Source organism: Mytilus edulis, chromosome 8, assembly GCF_963676685.1.
Source record: "Mytilus edulis chromosome 8, xbMytEdul2.2, whole genome shotgun sequence".
Lineage (NCBI taxonomy): Eukaryota > Metazoa > Mollusca > Bivalvia > Mytilida > Mytilidae > Mytilus > Mytilus edulis.
The window spans coordinates 3,579,599-3,601,897 of NC_092351.1; the positions used below are offsets into that span (position 1 = coordinate 3,579,599).

Below are 22,299 nucleotides of genomic sequence, written 5' to 3' on the forward strand. Positions count from 1 at the left end.
ATCATACATTTTGCATTAATGTTCATATGTAACATTGATACCAGGCCCGTAGCCAGGAATTTCAAAAGGGGGGTTCGTTTGACTCAAAAACTCGACTTTAACAGTCACAATTCGAACAGAACATTGACTTTAACAGTGCTTATTTGTTTTCAAGGGGGGGTTCGTCCGAACCCCCCGAACCCACCCTGGCTACGGGTATGGATACTATGTGGTTTAAGCTTCAATTTAGAAAAGATTGCATGTCAACCTAATTTGTATATTTTTTGAAAAATTTAACGAAAAAATGCATATTTTCAACTTTTCTGAAATTGGGATTTTTGCAAAATTATCAAATTTTCTCTTGTGTTTTTCAGAAAAGTGCAAATGTGTATAGAATAGTTAGCACTGTAGTTATGAAGTTTGGATACTACTTTACCAAATTTAATAGAAAAATACGTGGGATTTTTTTTAGTTTTGTCACCATAGCAACCGATTTTTCCTTGGAAACAGAGTTTTTATTTGCAGAATATTGCAGTTTAAGAGCTTAAATGTCCTGAATTGTTTTATAACCAATAAGAAAATACATAAAAGCTAACGCAAACTTTAAATTACTATCGTCAAGTGTTGTTGACTTCAATTGTTACCACGGAAACACATATTATCCATAGCAACATGGAAAAAGGGGGGAGGGGGTATGTTTATTTTTCAAAGATATCATACATGTAGATTCTTGAAAAGATAACGTTTGGTCGGAGAGCCAGATTATAAATAGAATCAATTTTTTTCAAAAATTTCATATATAAACTCGATTTAACTTAGTTTTAGTGTCAGAGCTAAGTAAAGGTACATTTTATTTCGCTTGTTAAGTTTTGGGACTTTTGTCAGATTTTGGGAAACCTCAGGTTGTATTCATTTGAATGCCTTAAACAAAAATGGCATTGACCCCCATTTATCTTTTTATAAATCTTGTACATGTATAATGATTGATTGATTGTTCGTTGCTAAACGTCCAGTGGCAAATATTTCATGCATATTCAGGACGAGAACAAGTTCACAATAAATACAATAGGTAGGTTGTTGTAATAGAGGCCATCTAGGATGATGGTCGGGGAAATTTGGACATTTGTAAAAGTCTTATAAAATTTCAATTATTCTTTGATAGTTTTTGAGAATGTAAACTTGTCAATGATAAAGCTAGGAAAAGTCAAGAGAGAATATTTTCCTGCCAAAATTTCAATGGCTAATATCTCTAAAACAAGTACATTGACCTGTATAATTTTTTTTAGTCTTTGATTTCATTTTTGATCCCATATCGATACTAACTAGTTAGTTAGTTTGAAACTGAGAAACGTACTTCCTTCAGATTGCAGTTCAACCCGACCTTTAGATTTTTTGTTAAAATATCAAAAAAATATACAAAAAAACACATTTTTTCTGAATACTGGAGTTTTGTGAAATTATCAAATTTTCTCATGTGTTTTTTTTTTTATTATTGAAAAATGCAAAAAAATAAAGCATAGCTAGTATTGTAGTAACAAAGTTTGAATACTACTTTACCAAAATAAATAGAATATTGTGTGAGGTTCTCTTGAATTTTATCACCAGAGTTATTATTTGTTGAATTCTGCAGTATAGGGAATTCCATGTTCCCAATTCTTTCCAAACCTTTATGATAATACATAGAAGCTTATATATACTCTAGATCTAAACTACAACGGTTAAGTATTATTACAACATTTGTCATAGTAACAAATATCATACATAACAACATCCAATCATAAGATATATAATATGATTTTGTGTTAAAAATACTGATAATTATGGTGGCTATGGTTTTTTTTTTCTGGACAAAACAATCTATTTTTTTCGCGACAAGTCGAAAACAATTTTTTTCTTTCAATTTTAGCATTACATATAGTGGCAGCTGAGGGTGAAACAAACAATTTTTTTTTTTCTCAGAATCAAAAACAATTTTTTTTTTCTCCGAACAAACCTGACGTAAAATTATGTACTATTATATAATAAATAATATCACATTACCTCCAAAAATCAATAACTGTTACAGTACATTTCACATGTTTCAATAATCCAAAAACGATGTTTATGTAAGGAGTTCCCGCGCAAATGTCATTTGTTACCGAAACGGGAAGTCATTTGTTACCGAAACGGGAAACACACAAAAGAATTGTAGGTGCATGTTGTCATTCGCATTCCGATTAATTTACACAGTTCAATAAAATATATATGTTAACATTATCTATATTGGTTTTGAATTTAGTTACTAGATCAGAAAAATGATTTGTTTCTCGCAGACAACACAAAATAATATACATATTAACTTAAAACATCCCTACAACAAAATGGGACGACCAAACGGCGGATTCCCTAATTTTGATAAAGGTGAAATATGTAGAATAAGAATTGTGCACTCTGGAATAAGATCATAAATAAAGCCCTATATAAAGTGTAAACCAAAAAAAAAAATTGTATGAAATCATTGTTTATTACATCTGCTTGCATAATAATATTGAAGTTGAAACTAACAACGATCACGTGTATCCTGTCAACCCCTGAAAAACATAATATTGTCTTCTTGACTACTTCCGCAAACCGTGGTCTGGTAAAATGATATATTGTTATATAGTGTATGTTAACCAATAAAATTCATAACGAGGACAGGCAAAATAAAAAAAAAAGACTTAAAACAACCAATGCTAATCAGAATACTAATGATTATGTAACATGAACCCAAGTGCACTATTGTGCTCCAGATACCCGTATGATACAATGGATAGAACAAACCTAATGCCACAAAAAGGTCCTACATCAAGAAATTTCATATAGTTAGCAACGCATAATAAAATTAACGGTACCAATTTTCCTGCACCAGATGCGCATTTCGACAATACATGTCTCTTCAGTGATGCTCGTGGCCAAAATATATATACATGCATAACTTATGAATGAAGACATGTTAAACAACAGCTGCTCAAAAATTGCACAGAGTTTATTAAATAGAGAGGGTCTGTATACTATATCAATGATCACCATGGATCGATTAGTAAACTTAGAATTGAAAGTAAATACGCTTTATTTATATAGTAATGAATGTTCATAAAATACAGATAAGCGCTAAAATTATTCATGTGAACTTTTGATACTTTTTCTGAAATTCTCCAGTCATTAAATCTTTTACAAAATTCATTGATTACAAAAAAAAAGAAGATGTGGTATGATTGCCATGTTGAGACAACTCTCCACAAGAGACCAAAATGACACAGAAATTAACAATTATAGGTTACCGTACGGTCTTCAACAAAGAGCAAAGCCCATACCGCATACTCAGCTTCAAAAGGCCCCGAAATGACAATGTAAAACAATGTAAACGAGAAAACGCTAGCAGCCTTATTTATGTACAAAAAATGAACGAAAAACAAATATGTAACACATAAACAAATGACAACCACTTAATTACAGGCTCCTTACTTAAATAAATGTTCATAACATACTAAATGTATGTTCTTATTGAAATTGATAGAAAACCAAAAATTGGGAACTTTGGAAATAAAGGTGGAGGGTAAAAAAAACCTTATCCTGTCCACAATAACCTATGACTTATGATACTTTTGCTGAAATTCTCCAGTCATTCTGTATTTACAGTGGTGGATCCAGAAATTTTCATAAGTGGGGGCCCACTGACTGACCTAAGAGGGGGCCCGCTCCAGTCACGCTTCAGTGATTCCCTATATAATCAACCAATTTTTTTCCCAAAAAGGGGGGCCCCGGGCCCCCTGCCCCCCCTAAATCCGCCTCTGATTTAACAAAATTCTTCCAACAACACTTTACATACTGATACTTTAAACTACGATCTGAATGCCCGCGATTTCGCGGGTGTGTTCTAGTGGAATGTTATAATTAAGGACAAGAGTGCTGAAGTTGATTGACGCAATATAAATAGTCCATTACTATGTTAACCCGAATAATTCAGTCGTTATATTCCGCTGATCTAAAAAGGCTACATTAACTCGTAGGTTGGGTCACTAATGTCGAGATACATGTAATTACATCTTCAAGGTGTAGCCAATTTGAATTGTTCTGATTTATATGTGTTTTTAACTAATTACGAAATTTACATCTACTTGTTTTAAGGAAAAGGTAAAATCACAAAAATACTGAAATCCGAGGAAAATTCAAAACGCCGGAAAGTTCCTATAAACATCATAAATCAAATGCCTGAAATGGCAAAATTAAAAGCTGCAAACATATCAAGGGGAAAGGCTGTGGATTAAATTTCCCATACAATTTCAATATGGTTAGCATTAAATCAAAACAAGGGTATTTAATCCTTAAAGGTATGTTTTTACGTCCCATTTATGAGCATTATGTTTTCTGGTCTGTGCGTCCATTCGTCCGTCCGTCCGTTCGTCCGTCCGTTCGTCCGTCCGTCCGTCCGTTCGTTCATTCGTTCATTCGTCCGTCCGTCCGTCCATTCGTTCTTCTGTCTGTCCCGCTTCAGGTTAAAGTTTTTGGTCGAGGTAGTTTTTGGTGAAGTTGAATTAAGTCCAATCAACTTGAAACTTAGACGGTACACATGTTCCCTATGATATGATCTTTCTAATTTTAATGCCACATTAGAGTTTTTACACCATTTTCACAGTCCACTGAACATAGAAAATGATAAAGCGGATGGGGCATTCGTGTTACCGTGTTCTAGGGACACATTTTTGTTATTTTATAAGTTACCATCCTGGTGCGTCATTGTTCCAGACATTATTTGTCGGTAAACAGACTATTCGTGGAGAAATGCAGTATATGACCACAAGGGTACAAAAACTACAGGCTCCGTTATAAACCCTTATAGCACAACGAAGAAACTCTAGAAGTCAGACCTGTTCTTTTACATTTTAGTGGAAATGAAGTAATTTCAAGGAATTATTAAAAAATTTGGGTCTAGAATAATTAAAGAAATGGGAATTGCCAGACACTTTCATATTGGAACACAACGGACCAATTTTATTTGGCAATTTGCGTTTTACATTTTACATAATGATTTAGACCACACACACTGAATGCATGCTAGTTGGCTGGTTTGACGTGCAGTTGTGAGCCAAAATTTGTTCCTGTGAAAAAAGTTCCAGTGGAACTAATATCACAGGAAATATGTTCTGGGAGAACTTTTTTCATAGATAATTTCAATATAATTTGTTCCATCTCTATGAAATAAGTTCCACACTTTACCTGGTGAAATAAGTACCGGGTTGGTGAAATTTGTTCCTTACCTAGTGAAATAGGTTCCAGGTTTATGAGATTTGTTCCTTACCTGGTGAAATAAGTTCTGGGTTTGTGAAATTTGTTCCTCACCTGGTAAAATAAGTTCCTAGTCTGTGAAATATGTTCCACTGGTTAAACAGGTTATCTTATATACTGAACATTTGTCATCAATGAGTTTAAAGTTATCATTCAAGTGCATTATAAAAATAAGTATAATATATTGATAATACATGTATAATAAATGAAAAATGTAAATCATCCAATAAGAATCTTGTGGACTATAGCAAATATTTAAATAATTATAAACGTAAAAAATATCAAAATGACAGTCCCACTTTGAGCCAGAAAAGAGTATAAGGATAAGAAAAATCTTTCAGAAAAAAATAAAGTCAAAGATGAACATGAACATATGAACTAATTTAAAAAGGACAAAATAACTGATTAATGATTCCAAAAGACATTAAGAAACAAAAGACACACTCTTTTGAAACTGTTCCATGACAAGTACATGTATGACTAGAAACAGGGCCATGACAGTTAACAGGAACCAAGGAGGAATACTACATAAAACATAGATACAAATTATGATAAATTACCATCACTTTATCCTGTAGAACTTTACAGTCATGCCTACAATTCACGGCACATGTATCCCATGCCAGCACACTCAGTACAGCATTTAGCTTGCTTTATAAGTTAAGTGTAACAAGAAAATGTTTCGCTGTGCAATACGTTGCAAAGGTACTTATTTCAGTGAAAATAGGTTTGAGAAGAACTTATTCATTGATTTCTTTGAAATATGTACATATTGGTCTTAAACTAATATCACAGGAACTTATTTAAAACGTTTAATATTAACTGGAACAAAATTCATGGAGCTATGATATTTGTTCAGGAACTTATTTCATATTTGGTCTAAAAAATTAGTTCTGGAACAAATTTTACAGTGCTGGAACATATTTTCTGTGATATAAGTTCCGGCGGAACATATTTCCTATGAAATTTGTTCCAGCGGAACAAATGTCACACCGGAACATATTTTTTGTTACACAGTCAGTGTGCTCCCATGTATGAAAATTTATGGATCCGTCACTCCATCCCCCACCCCTTGAACATGTCAGGGGACTTACTGTGGTAAAGGGGGCTGCTTGCACGAAAAAAACGTGAAATAAGACATAATTTCACATTGAACGTGAAATAATTTCTGTAATGAACGTTGCACGAAAAATAAATACTTTTATTTGAACCTTTTGTGACTGAGTCACTGTCTTGTATATATTAACTCTTTGTTTTACTTGATATTCCCGATTTGATAGTATACACATTTATGATATAATTGGTTTACAGCTTTTAAAAAGTATTTCTTGACGATTCCTGCCAAGTGTTTGAATTTTATTTGAAAAATACCGAGCACACAAAATAAGACTTTGAAAATCACGATGCACGTGAAATTAAATAAGCAGAACACTTGAACGAGGCACCTATCTTGCACGACTGAACGTGAAATAAAAAAGTAAAAACACGTTGAACGTGAAATAGAAAAACGGTGATCACGTTGCACGAAAATAACCCTTTACCACCCTTAAGTGATTTTCTAAATCACTGATTCAAGTAACATTATTTCCATAAAAGTTGGAAGTTAGAGTTGTCTTTCTTTAATAATCACCTATTTCAGTAGTACAAATTAATCACTAGAAGAAGTGATTTAATTTTATTGTAGCTTTATATATAGAATACTAATGATCCAGGGACTAATTATGTTTTTAAACTTATCAGAACCAACATCTGTGTTGTCTAGGATGACCAGGTCATTTCAGGTGATGACCTTGTACTGAATCTAGGATAATGACATAAAAATCACTTGTTTAAGTATCAGACCTCCATTTCCTTAAAAAAAATCACTTCTTTAAGTATCATTCATTTAATAACCCCCACTAATTTCAACACCTCCGAACAGTGATATTTTTATCGCGAACAGTAGAATTTTATTACATAATCTGAAAGATAAAACCTTGAACTTCACAGGAAAAATACTCCCACTGCTGGGAAAAATCTTTTAAGAAAATATCAGTTCATTATGTAAAGCCATTATTATAGCATTTTTTCAACTAGAATAGAATTTTCAGCTAAATTATAGCATCAGAGGCATAAACCTTGCTACTTAAAAGAAGCAAAAAGTTCATTTTTTTTTAATTTAACTAATTAAAAATATTATTTAAACCTATGTGTTTAAAATTTTGAAAAAACTACAAAATCCCAATTTGTGACAAAACCTCGAATTTGCTACTCAAATAAGTGATTTAAAAATCACTTATTTCAGTAAGTCCCCTGACTGTTAAATGGTGTTCCCTAATGATTTGATGGCATACTGGGGATTCACTATTATTCTTTGGATACCAGTTTTTAAAGCAATTGCTTTTATGCTATCGCGTATGGCCATCTTTGTGACCCAGATCAGAGACTCCGCCCATATCAAGCCATAGTATTTTGTTAAACAGGCTCCTGGTCTGTCATTCTTTAACACCTATGTATGTTTTCTAATGCAATACATAGCTTGAAACTTTAAAAAAAACGTTAGTGGATTTAAGAAGTTTCAGAATATGTTCTTGTAGATGTATTTTTGTATTTAAAGGGTCAACCGTTTGACTATCAAATAACATAGAAGTCCGAGTGAAAAAAGGTACATTTTTATAAGGCAGTGTCTGCGCGTACCCGCATGCGGGTACGAATAGTCAACTTGACATTCGTAGGCTGCACGTACCCACATCCGGTTTTATAATAAAATGCAATCGGATCGGGAATTAAACGTGAAATATGTATACAGAAATTATCGATAATATGGGGATTTTGAGTAGAACGAGTGAAGATTATGACAAATTATATTTTCGAATTGTATTTATTAGTTAATAATACATAATAAACCTAGCAAATTAAATGCACACTGATTGAAAATGAAATCTACAGTCCCTGTAAGGGAGCTACCATTTGATTTTTATGGGGGGGCTAGGATGAAATTTGAAAAAAATAGGCAGGACAGGAGTTTTGAGTAAAAAAAAAAGGCAGGATGAGACACTTGCAAAAAAAAAAAGTCAGGACGACAATTTAGGTAAAAAAAAGTCAGGATAAACTAAAAAAAAAAGGCAGGACCGAACAGAGTGAAAAATAAAAAGGCAGGACAGAGATTACAGCTAAAAAAAAATGCAGGACAAAATTTTTCATCCTAGCCCCCCCATAAAAATCAAATGGTAGCTCCCTAAACTAGTCCTATAATATATAATATCCGAATTTTAAGTTGCTTCCACTCTTCAGAGGTAAAATATTTTTTGATGCGCTGAAGGTCTAAATTTTTGTCAAATATTTTAGTCATTTATTAACGAAGCTTTCATAGAAGAATATTGGCATCGGCCTTTGTTTATCAGAAATAATGTATTAGGCCTTAATTTTTCCTGTCGAACTTTTTTTAGAATTTTTTGCCTCCGTGAATACAGGTAATATGTCTTCTGTTAAACTTTATTTCCTCTTTATTTTTTGTGTTTCCAGTTCTTCTTTTCTCTGCAGCTGCAATTGATTCCGAGTTTGTTTTTATATACAATTGTATAAAATTTACCGACTGATACTTTTGAACAAATTGTTCCAATTCATGATAACTTTAAAATGTCTGCCCCACATGTATATCAATCTTTTCCCATTTTAAGAATATTTATTAACCGAGAAAAACTGTTCACTTACCTATATATAAATGTTTTCAAAGTAGTTAATTAAATTTATTCACTAATTGCCAATATTCTTCTATGAAAGCTTCGTTAATAAATGACTAAAATATTTGACAAAAATTTAGACCTTCAGCGCATCAAAAAATATTTTACCTCTGAAGAGTGGAAGCAACTTAAAATTCGGATATTATATATTATAGGACTAGTTTACAGGGACTGTAGATTTCATTTTCAATCAGTGTGCATTTAATTTGCTAGGTTTATTATGTATTATTAACTAATAAATACAATTCGAAAATATAATTTGTCATAATCTTCACTCGTTCTACTCAAAATCCCCATATTATCGATAATTTCTGTATACATATTTCACGTTTAATTCCCGATCCGATTGCATTTTATTATAAAACCGGATGTGGGTACGCGTAGCCTACGAACGGCAATTTTGCTATTCGTACCCACATGCGGGTACGCGCAGACACTGCCTTTTTATAACTGCGATTCCGTTTTCCGCCGTTCGTACGATGTTTCAACAAAATATGGATTCATTTCAGTTGTTGATTTAGTATTGAAAATTTAACTGAATTATCTCCTATTAAATACGGTTTTATATGTTTAATTTGTGTTTCTTTAAGAGGTCAGGTGCTCTTGTTCATTCATAAAATTATCGTTCATTCATACATTTATCGTAAAATCAAAATCACTACACAGGTTAATGCGTAGTGTCAAATGATTACCTGTAATCTAAAAATAGACAAACTTTGTTTGCGCAAATAATTTAGCGGAACGAAACCCTTGTTGAAAACAAATAACAATAAGTTCGTTTTCTTTTTCTGTCAAACTCCGTAATATTTATCGATCACCTTACTAATGAAATGGACCCGTCCAAACGTAGTAGATGCCAAGTCGGTCCAGATGAAGAGATATTTCAATTTGGAATTTTCTAGTTACATAGATTGAAAAAAAGTACGTCTTTTTAAATATCATGATCAAAACTGGGAATGCATAAAATGTCAGATGAAACCATTATCCTCGTGTTTTCAGTGAACAAGTCTACTACGTTTGTTGACACTCGACGGTCCACCGTGTTAGCAATTTTATTTCACATGTTTTCGAAATATTGAAGATCATTTTCGCAATGTTTCCTGAAAATTGATAAATGTCAAAGCAACGTAGAGCTGTTTGTTCTTGTTCGTATAATAAAATTGAGAATGGAAATGGGGAATGTGTCAAAGAGACAACAACCCGACCATAGAAAAACATACAACAGCAGAAGGTCACCAACAGGTCTTCAATGCAGCGAAAAATTCCCGCACCCGGAGGCGTCCTTCAACTGGCCCTAAACAATACATCAGTGATAACGATTTAATGGCATGTTTGTCTGTGATGACCCCCCCCCCCCCCCCCCCCCCTTTTCGGGATTGCATGAGAATTATAGTTATCTCGTACCCACATGCACTTGTTTCTATCCATAGGAAGGTCGGCTATCCATATAAAACTATTTTGGATAGAAACAAGTGCCTGTGCTCGTACCGCATCAGAAGGACATACATGTATATCAACTGAGCAATAATGTTTTGAACTTAGTTTTAAAAATGATGACAAAGTACCATTATGAAAATATTTTTATTAAGCTGAAATATATATTTATTCTTTACATGTTTATGTCTTGTAAGATATTTTATTTCTTTCCCGTTTTTTAACATTTGCGTCTGGAAAGTTGAAATGTTTTAACTTAATCATTTGTGTTAATGGTTAAATATAAATTGATAATGAAAATTGTTAAAATTAAATCAATAAAGGAAATTATTGCCCAGTTACAAACACTACCAGGGGATAATCCATGATGATTTCTTTTTGAGTTATATGTTTCAGCACATGTATATTTGACCCCAACTTTAGCCTGGTAAACGTGTTGTCTCCTTGTGAAATATAAAACATATTAAAAATGACTTTCTGCTAAAGTCTTTTATTTATATAAAGTTAAAACCTTCTTACTTCTAACTAGACAACACTCATGTCAGGTTTAATTATTATATATATGTGGATGAAAAATAAAAGTCCCCAAACATTAACATGACAGCAATTGCTTTTACAGCCTTTAAGGCTTTGATTGTGGGAACAGATGAACCAGGAAATTGTTCAAGGAATTACAATTTTTTCTCGTATGCAAGCTTTGGCAAAACCATGATTATTGGTACCCACGAAAATAAATTAATCCATATATCACTATCATGTCAAAGTTTGTAATATTTATATCAAAACGTGAAACATATGTTCAGAAAAATGAATGATTGTTATAAAAAATTAAATATACATGATATATGTTCATAAAAACAAAATATATATATTAAAAAAAAACCAAAAGTATATGTTCATAAAAACAAAATCTATATAATATAATATTAAAAAAAAACTAAGTATGTTCCTTAAAAAAAAGAGCTTACAAATTAAATACATGTCCATAAAAACAAATAATTATTCATCATGTTCTTAAACATTAATATGTACACCATGTATTTATAAATACAAAACATGTATATAAACAATCAAAATAATTATACAATTATATATATATACTACATGAATACGTACATGATATAGTATGGTGGTTAATATGCCATAGCGATCCTACATTCCATCTTCGTTGGCAGCGGCCAAAAATATTCACTCTTTGGTTAAAGTTTTTTTAATTTTAATAACTTTCTTAAACTGTCCTGGATTTCTACCATACGTGGACAGAAGCTTAGATAGTATCCAGAAGTAAATTTGTAAAAAAAAATCTTTTTTTTCTGTATTTTACTAATTGGACTTAGTTTTTCTGCCAGGAAAAACAACATTCACTCTGTGGTTAAAGTTATTAAAATTTTAATAACTTCTTAAAATATCCTGGATTTGTACCAAACTTGGACAGAAGCTTGTTTATGATCAAAAAAATTAAGCTAGCATCTAGAAGGACATTTTGTTAAAATTTTGTACCTGTTTATCCGTATTTTACTTATAAATGGACTTAGTTTTTCTTCCAGTTAACATTACATACAGTCGGCAGTATATGTTTTTAAAAACATTTATTAGATTCATAAACTAACCTGGATTTTTACCAAATTTGGACGGAAGCTACTTACATAACTTACAATAAAAAGATAGTATCGAGAGGAATATTTTAATTTTTTTTATCTCATTTTTGTTGAGCCTGCCATGAACAACAATATTAGGCGAGACTCAGACACTGGGTTTTGCGGAACCCTTACAAATTTTTCAGATGAAGGGATGTATTTTATATGTTTGATACAGTTGATGTTAACAGTGTTTAATTGTTGTCTTTTTCAGATGAAGGGATGTATTTTATATGTTTGATCGAGTTGATGTTAACAGTGGTCAATTGTTGTCTTTTTCAGATGAAGGGATGTATTTTATTTGTTTGATACAGTTGATGTTAACAGTGGTCAATTGTTGTCTTTTTCAGATGAAGGGATGTATTTTATATGTTTGATCGAGTTGATGTTAACAGTGGTCAATTGTTGTCTTTTTCAGATGAAGGGATGTATTTTATTTGTTTGATCGAGTTGATGTTAACAGTGGTCAATTGTTGTCTTTTTCAGATGAAGGGATGTATTTTATTTGTTTGATCGAGTTGATGTTAACAGTGGTCAATTGTTGTCTTTTTCAGATGAAGGGATGTATTTTATTTGTTTGATCGAGTTGATGTTAACAGTGGTCAATTGTTGTCTTTTTCAGATGAAGGGATGTATTTTATATGTTTGATCGAGTTGATGTTAACAGTGGTCAATTGTTGTCTTTTTCAGATGAAGGGATGTATTTTATTTGTTTGATACAGTTGATGTTAACAGTGGTCAATTGTTGTCTTTTTCAGATGAAGGGATGTATTTTATATGTTTGATCGAGTTGATGTTAACAGTGGTCAATTGTTGTCTTTTTCAGATGAAGGGATGTATTTTATTTGTTTGATCGAGTTGATGTTAACAGTGGTCAATTGTTGTCTTTTTCAGATGAAGGGATGTATTTTATTTGTTTGATCGAGTTGATGTTAACAGTGGTCAATTGTTGTCTTTTTCAGATGAAGGGATGTATTTTATTTGTTTGATCGAGTTGATGTTAACAGTGGTCAATTGTTGTCTTTTTCAGATGAAGGGATGTATTTTATATGTTTGATCGAGTTGATGTTAACAGTGGTCAATTGTTGTCTTTTTCAGATGAAGGGATGTATTCTATTTGTTTGATCGAGTTGATGTTAACAGTGGTCAATTGTTGTCTTTTTCAGATGAAGGGATGTATTTTATTTGTTTGATCGAGTTGATGTTAACAGTGGTCAATTGTTACAATAGATTATCTACAATAAACTCTGTAGATGGCTACCTAGATATTTGTATGGATGGAGTGTACCAGAAAGAGGCTCCTGGACCAGGAGAATTGTATGGACAGGTTTGTTGTCATTATTTCAGATATATATATAATAATCATTCCTCAACATTCACCACAGAATTCGAATAACACACATTGTGTATTGATAAATCATTATCAAAGAAGATTTTACAAAGCTAGGAAATGATCATGTTGAAAGTGAACATCTTTGAAAATTTAATACACTTTGCGACAAAAGATATTGATTTCAAATTTCCTTTTGTAACCAGAATGCCCTTTATATGGAGCAACATTCTGGCATCAACTGCATAATTTTTATGGAGTATATATTGCCTAGATACAATAATTTGTCAATGTTTTGGGAATTTTTCGTAATGTTCAAATTGTTTTTCTTATATGTCTTATATATATATGATATAAGGCATCCTTTTTGGAACAATGTATAATACACTATTATCTTTTTTTGTGTCATTTTATAAGTATCTAATGATGAGATTAAAGTGATCCTAATTTGTGTTAAATGACCTGATTTTTCACGGAATTACAGTGATTCCCTTCTTCATATGGAGGGGAATGCATCCTCTGAACACATCTAGTATAAATGTTACAATATAACACACAAAATGAAAAAAAAATGTTAAGATCTCTTAACAAGCTTGTTTCTTAAATAACATTCTTCTTTGACAGTGTTCTGAGTGGAAGGAGAGAAATTGTTGTTATGAAAACACAACTAAATCTTTACAGAAGCCAGAACCTTGGCAGAACTTTAACCTGAATCATTGTGGTCAGCTATCACCTATGTGTAGAGGACATTTCTTACAGAACTTTTGTTTCTATGAATGTTCACCAAATGTAGGCCCATGGCTTGTTAAGGTTTGTATGATATTTGATGAAAAAAGTTTGATGATATATGATGAAAAAAGTTTGTTAGTTTTTTTATAAATGAATATCACAGAACTGCCAACCTTAATGATCTGTTGGAAATTGTAGTCCAGTCAATCTAGCATAAATTTGACCCTAACCTTGAAGAAATTGCAACAAAAGATTTTAAAGTTTTAATCATTAGCATTATACCCTAAATATACACAGAAAAAAGTCCCATAAAATCTAACTTAAGGAAAACTAAAAAATAATGACTCTGAAGTTCCTATGGAGATTGGCATTTATATGGGAAATAACTCTGCAAAAAAGGCAGAAATATCAATAATTGACACTAAATTATAACTTTACCACTTCTATTCAACAAAATGTAAAACTAATTAAGCATATCTTCTTCTTTTTGTGGTTCAAAGTTTCTTTAAACAATGTAGATGCTGAAAAATATAATTTACAGATATAAACAATACCACATATTCACATTAATTTTTCAGAATGGTCACAAAGCCATAAATTTGCTATTTCTTTAAAGGGACACTAGCTGTCAAATTCATGTTCACGGATTCTAATCAAATTCTCATATTTGATTTATAACAATGTAAAAATTTTATCCAAACTATTAAAAGACTAAATAAAACAATAAACAAGGCACAGGCATGAAAATACATAGCTTTGTTTCGTGTGTTTTTGAGTCTAGATGCCATCTAATTATTTATCTAGTTGACCTCTATAGTCATCCGATGACCATATAAGCAATGTAAACATAAATATAGATATAAATAGATTAAGCAAACACATGCTGTTGAATTATTCCAGGTCTATTTAATTTCATATTACGGATGAAAAATAAATGTTTATCATCATTTTACCTGTATGATAATGTGCAATTGTGGATCGAATCAGTCAATCAAATGATTTACCTTTGTTTCACTTTCAATGTTGACATTCTCTTCCTTTAAATAACTTTACACATACAATTCACATGTTATCCATCTCAAGCTAAGGGGTTAAATTAAAGTTCACATGAATACGGATTCAATGAGGTCGAATTATTCGCTTGTAAGTGAATAATTCATAATCAATGTTTTTTTGCTTATTTTGACAAAATTGAATCTTTTTGGCTACTAAAAAGGTATTATTATTTCAATATTTGTATTTCATTACTGATTGAGCCAAAAAAAATTATATATTAGGTCTTTCATATATCTCGTAGCTAGTGCCCCTTATATGAAAAATGTGCAAAAAAAATAAAAAATACCCATATATAAGTGATGAGTGATGACCTGAATTTTAAAATACTTTATTATACAAACTACAAACTCAAATCATACATTCAAATGAATTGAAAGGGTATTTAAGCACAAACACAACTCATTTAATCAATATAGTATTATTAAATTGTTCTGAAGACGCCACGGGAAGTGGAGAAACGTGTAGACTAGAATAAAGCATTAACTTCAGTAATCCAGGATGTTGTCTCGATGAATATAGTTTTAGATTGAAAAGTTACTTGCAACAGCATAAGGTACTCTTGCTTTTAAAGTCCCCCATGGAGATTTTGAATAATTGGTAGATATGATAGCATGGAACCCATGGAAGTCTTAGATATGTCTGCTTTTAGTATTACTCTACTAGAGCCTGCTGTTTGGTGCGAGTCATAATTTCAAATACAGTTTAGGGAATATATTTTGATTGATGTATTTCAGCATCACACAAGTAAATGGTTCAAAATATATTGTTGCACAAAACATTTCAATATGATTAATTAATTAGATTTCTCATATCAGTTATTTACCATAACCAGTATCTTATATATTATAGTCACATTATATTATTTGGACATTTTATAGACTGAATCTTTTAATCACTTCGAAATGTCTTTTAAGATTGAAAAATTGCATAATGTAAAAAAAATATGATCTATTAACTTTATAATCATAACAACAAGTAAATATTTAAGTTTTCAATTTCTTGATAGCTGCTGAATCAGCATATATTGATACTGTGGATTGATTTATTTCAGTGGAAACCAATTTGTTGTGGATTAAGAAAAACATACATGTTCATGGATATTTAATTTGTTGCCCAAGGTTTTTTGTTCTTTGAATATTTAATTTTCATGTGTCACCTGTACACACGAAATCCAAGAAATTTGGTATCCAACGAATAATAATAAACCCACATTTAGATCTAATTTATATTTAGTCAAAATATATAATTCCATGGGTGTTTAAGAAAAGTAGGATTCAAAACAAAGTCTTTCTGTTTTTATTTACATAGGTTAATGGCATGGAATCAAGAAAAGAAAGATTTTATAAAGTACCTTTGTGTGAAAGAGAGTGTAACTTATGGTGGAAGGATTGTAAACACGATAGTACATGTGTGAAAAACTGGGAAACAGATTTTGACCTGAGCAGTGGTAATATAATTAATTCTACAACTTTTACTGAAAACAATTTTTACATGATGATTTTTTTTTTCTTAACATGAGTCATAAGAAACATCAAATTAAAAAAAATAATGCATATATATGTTTTTTTATAACTCAATGGATAGTTTTCATTATAAAACTTATGTGCATATACTTTTTTCTGAAGAAAATTCTTTAATATATTCATATTTAGAAGAAGTTTACTTTATTTTCATTGCTTCCTTCCCCTGACATATTTTCCATATGCAAAGTGACCTCAGTGTGACCCATCGCGTAAAAATCTGCTGATCGCAAAACGCATGGATGTCCTTAAAATAAACTATTATTTGAATTTACATGTTGAACATGTGCTCAATTTCCATGCTTTTTTGTTGATTTTTTGTTGATTGTTGATAAGCAGGGACAATCGTTAAACTTCGGCTTCAAAACACGAACTTTAATTACCTGCCATATTTTCACAACACTGACCGATTGAAAAAAAATTGACGATTATTCGAAATTTATGCGAAAAAAATGATAAATTTGTGCACAGAAGACTAAGTTTATGATGTTTGTATGCATTGGTTCAAGAATTGGAAGAACATTATTTTTCACCGGTCACTCGTTTCTTATGACTTTAAATGTTTTGATACAAACACAAATATTAGGGGAAACATACCTTAAAATTGTTATAAAACTATTTCTGCTTACAAGCTTGAACAATTTGTTATGATTACAAACAACTGTGAACTAATGCTTGGTAAATCTTCAATAAGATAGATTCCCTCAATTTATTTTGGGGAGTAAAAGGTCAATGATCAAGGTCACCTTTTTCATTGAGTAAACATACTTCATTTTTTTACCAATATTATTAAGTCAGATCTTTAGATGATTTTGAATTTTGGTCAATTGTTCAATAATCACAAAAATAAAGGCAAGCAAAAAGATTTACACTTGCAGAGAAATTGAGTTCCAATATGATATTAGATAGATAATGTTTAGATATAAGCATAAAACTCCCGATCAACATAAATTTTATTTTGATTATTAAATGACATAGCAAAATATGATCCGATGTGTCTGAATCAGTCTTTTACTGAAAAACTAGTAGTATATATATATATATATATATATATAAGTACGTCTGGGTCAGTGACAACCCTACAACAGATGTATCCAAATGAAAATAAAGAATACTTATAGTTACCAAACTTGACAAATATCTTTTTCTTAAGAACTGCGGAATCAGTTAATAATAATCTTGTTATATGTATAAACATTAGATGTAAAATGAGTCCAAACGATGTTTTCCTTTGAAGGTTCCAAACAAATGTGTTACTTTGTTGTTGATCTGTAATTAAATATTAAAATTGAAACATTTTTTTTTCCAAATCATTTAAGGAATGACTGTAATATGTTTTCTGTCTACGAAGAAAAAAACATCAAAATTGTGGTGCACACTGAATAACCTGCGTAGCCTGTTTTGTTAAAGTGTGCACCACATTTTTTATGTTATTTCGAAAAGACAGAAAACATATTACAGTCATTCTTTATAATTTAATTCTATATTCCATTTAAATCGTGGTAAATCATGAAAAAACGTTGATGACGTCACAGTAAAATGACAATATTATGTCTATGAGCTGATAGACAAAACACTGTAAGCCAATCAGAAGAAGTTATTGCAACCATCAGGTATGAAGGAGATAAAAAACGTGCCAAGTTATTTACACGACTTTCTTTCTTCTGGCTTGTGATTTTAAAATAAACTGTTTAAATAGCTTAATGATTTCTTTTTTAGGAACAAACACATGTCCAGGTTACAGTTCCTGTAAAAACTTCACAGAGATATACACAGACGCCACTGACTTCTGTGAGAATGTGTTTGACAGAACGTGGAAGGTTGTGCAGAACTCTTCGGAACCCTGTATGGTGCTTAACTTTCACGACACAAATCCTAATTATAATGTCGCCAAACAAAAAGCTCAGTTCATATACAGCAACAAATCAAATACTGTTAAGTTTGGAACAATGTTATATTTGTTGGTTGTTATTATGTTAACTATACCAAAGATGTAAATATTTTCAAAACATTCCAATATTCCAGTCTTTCAATTAGAAGTTCTTGTTTTTATACAATACATAGGTTGTGCCGTTTTTATATTAATATTTTGTAAGAATTGTATTAAATTTACTTTAATTGTTAAAGCATTTTTATGTTTTTATTCAAACTTTTATAAGATATATACAGACAGACAGATCTAATCATGGTAATTGATCTTTCTGTAGAAAGATTTATTTTTTGCTTACATGTAAATTCTTATCCTGTACATCACTGATAAACATTTTAACCTAGCTTTCATTTGTATTTTTCTAATCATTTAATTATAGACTGACAGTAGAATCTCAATGTATATTAGACGTAAGCTATGGCGATAATTTTGGTTGATTGAAAAATAATGTAGGTTCATAAATACCTGACTTTCAAGCTTCTTCTGTTGTTTCAAGGGAAATGTTATGTTTCTGTTTATATGTAATTAATTATGTCATCAGATTCACCACTTTTTTCAATTTTGTGCATTGCATGCATATTTTAACTTGATCATGTGGAAAATTGTATTTAAAAAAAAATTTTGACCCCTGTTTTCGAAGTTTGCAAACAGTCTAGCTGTCTGATTTGACCTATATAACTGTAGTACTTTTGAATACTGTTACAAATGATTTAAGGTGGTACCCAACACCTTCACTTAAATTAATTTGGCTCGTTTAATTTTCATGAAATTTAAAAAAGTATTAACTTTGACCCTTTGACAAAATATAAAAATTTCAAAAAATTTGAACCAACCAATTTATCAGAAAAATTACACTGGTCATATAGCAGTTTGACAAACACTAATTTTTGAGAAGCTTAATATTCCCTTAAGAAGACAACGTAATTAAAACCTTTAGCTGATTTTACAGAGTTATCTCCCTGTAGTGTTAGGTACTAACTTCAGATTAAGAAAACACAATTCTGAAAGATAAATCAAGATTACATTTACTTGATTCTCAGTCAGAATTTTATTTTAGTAATATATATAAATATGATCCAATGAAATAATAAAAAAGTTCCTCTGGAATTAAAATGATCTTGACTATCTTGAAACTTTTGCATCTTTTATTGGAAATATTTAATTCTGTAATTACCTGAAGAATATTGATTTATATTTAAAAAAAAAGTTTGTATCTGAATCAATTTATTAAATGCATATTTAAGTAAACATATCAAATTGTTTATATTACCATTTTGTTAGTTATATTTTATATTTAATATGGTCTGTTTCTTATTTTTAAATTCCTTCTTTCAATGACATTCCAGACTTTTATGTTTTGTATACTTATCACACTTTACTTATTGTACATGATTCAGCAAATCAAAAGTAGGCTTTTTTATACGACTGCAAAAATTTTTTGGTCGTATATTGGTATCACGTTGGCGTCGTCGTCTGCGTCGTTGTCGTCCGAATACTTTTAGTTTTCGCACTTTAACTTTAATAAAAGTGAATAGAAATCTATGAAATTTTAACACAAGGTTCATGACCACAAAGGAAGGTTGGGATTGATTTTGGAAGTTTTGGTCTTAACATTTTAGGAAAGGGGCCAAAAAGGGCCCAAATAAGCATTGTCTTGGTTTTCGCACTATAACTTTAGTTTAAGTAAATAGAAATCTATAAAATTTTGACACAAGGTTTATGACAACAAAAGGAAGGTTGGGATTGATTTGGGGAGTTTTGGTCTGAACAGTTTAGGAATAAGGAGCCCAAAGGGTTCAAATTGAACTTTGTTTGATTTCATCAAAAATTGAATAATTGGGGTTCTTTGATATGCTGAATCTAAAAATGTGCTTAGATTTTTGATTATTGGCCCAGTTTTCAAGTTGGTCCTATGGTAGATTCTTAATTTTTGGTCCCGTTTTCAAATTGGTCTACATTAACATGATTAAAGTCCAAAGGGTCCAAAATTAAACTAAGTTTAATTTTAACAAAAATTGAATTCTTGGGCTTTTTTTATATGCTGAATCTAAACATGTACTTAGATTTTTGATTATGGGCCCAGTTTTCAAGTTGGTTCAAATCAGGATCCAAAATTATTATATTAAGAATTGTGCAATAGCAAGAAATTTTCAATTGCACAGTATTTAGCAATAGCAAGAAATCTTCAATTGCACAGTATTGTGCAATAGCAAGAAATTTTCTATTGCACAGTATTGCGCAATAGCAAGAAATCTTCAATTGCACAGTATTGTGCAATAGCAAATATTTTCAATTGCACAGTATTAGCAATAACAAGAATTATCTAATTGCACAATATTGCGCAATAGCAGGACATTTTCAATTGGAGTTTCTTTGTCCAGAATAGTAGTTGAATCAACTTAAATCATTGTTTTATGCAATATACAATGTATATTCACTTTTACTACCAACTGATAAATTAAAACAATCTTTACCATTCAGGGATAACAAGCACTTTATTTTACATTTTAATATTTTATGATGTATTTAAATGAGTAGTTATTGTTGCAAACTCCATTAGAAATTTGAATTGAGATCAGTTTGGAAAAAGGGAAAGGGGGATGTGAAAAAAAAATGGGAGGGGGGATTAAATTTTTCTCATTTCAGACTTCATAAATAAAAAGAAAATTTCTTCAAACATTTTGTTGAGAGGATTAATATTCAACAGCATAGTGAATTGCTCAAAGGCAAAAAAAATATTTTAAGTTCATTAGACCACATTCATTCTGTGCTTGAATATTGTGTCCATACTTGCCCCAACCGTTCAGGGTTCAACCTCTGCAGTCGTATAAAGCTGCACTTTGCGGAGCATCTGGTTTAAAATAGTTTTTTATAATTTTGTTATAATCTTCCAATGGTATTTTTGAAAGGAGTAGGCCGGTAAGAACCGATTTTGGCCTAAAATTTCAGGTTCATCTAACAAAGATTTTGGACACTTTTTAAACACTTAAGTGTCTATTTCAATTGATTTAATTAGTTTATGTGAAAGATTTTCACTGATTTAGTCATTGAAAACACTCCGATTCGAGCTTAAATATGAAAAATCTATCAAATATGCCAAAAAACATCACTTTTCAGATGTTTTTTGTCAAAAATGAAAGTGGCCGCATCCATGCTCATCCTCAACCTTTATATATGTTATGTATTATCATCTAATACAACTTGCATTTCAATATTATGAATGAACATGAATGCAGCCACTTTCATTTAAGACATAAACCGTCTAAAATTTAATTAAAATGCTAAAATTGCAAAGATTTCAGTAATTAAGCATGACTTAGTACCAGATATATGTGCATTGTATTCTCAAAAACTGCCCATATTTATGTAGCATTCTACTTTCCAGTAAATAGCTAAAAGATTACATTTTGATAATTTTGTAAAACTGCTATATTTTGGGGCCAAAAACGGATCTTACTGAACCTACTTCTTTGTTTGTTTATTTTGTATAACGATAGTTGATGTATTGAAGAAATTTTTTTTAATTGGTTTGTCATTAATTTATTAACATTTTTAAAAAGAACTGAATTGATATTTTTGGTTTTGGTCAGTCTAATAGACTATAACCATAATAACTACTTTTGACATTAACCTATAGTAAATGAGTTAAAGGTTT

General features: G+C 30.9%; 1 protein-coding gene across 2 annotated transcripts; it reads left to right on the forward strand.

Moving 5' to 3' along the window:
• Nucleotides 1-4,763: 4,763 nt before the first annotated feature.
• LOC139484633 (folate receptor beta-like) lies at nt 4,764-19,456 on the forward strand. Of its 2 annotated transcripts, none has more exons than XM_071268461.1 (5): nt 4,764-4,897; nt 13,246-13,406; nt 14,034-14,219; nt 16,503-16,641; nt 18,434-19,456. In XM_071268461.1, the coding sequence occupies exons 2-5, from the start codon at nt 13,254-13,256 to the stop codon at nt 18,709-18,711; spliced, it is 756 nt and encodes a 251-aa protein (XP_071124562.1). In that variant the 5' UTR covers nt 4,764-4,897; nt 13,246-13,253; the 3' UTR covers nt 18,712-19,456. The 2 variants fall into 2 exon arrangements, with proteins under 2 accessions (XP_071124562.1, XP_071124561.1); XM_071268460.1 differs by lacking the exon at nt 4,764-4,897 and adding an exon at nt 11,136-11,160.
• Nucleotides 19,457-22,299: the final 2,843 nt, after the last annotated feature.

Bases quoted from the DNA above. Each gene is read 5' to 3' on its own strand.
- LOC139484633 (XM_071268460.1), top strand. The intron at 14,220-16,502 runs GTTTGTATGATA...TTATTTACATAG, and splicing joins TAGGCCCATGGCTTGTTAAG to GTTAATGGCATGGAATCAAG. The intron at 16,642-18,433 runs GTAATATAATTA...TTTCTTTTTTAG, and splicing joins AGATTTTGACCTGAGCAGTG to GAACAAACACATGTCCAGGT.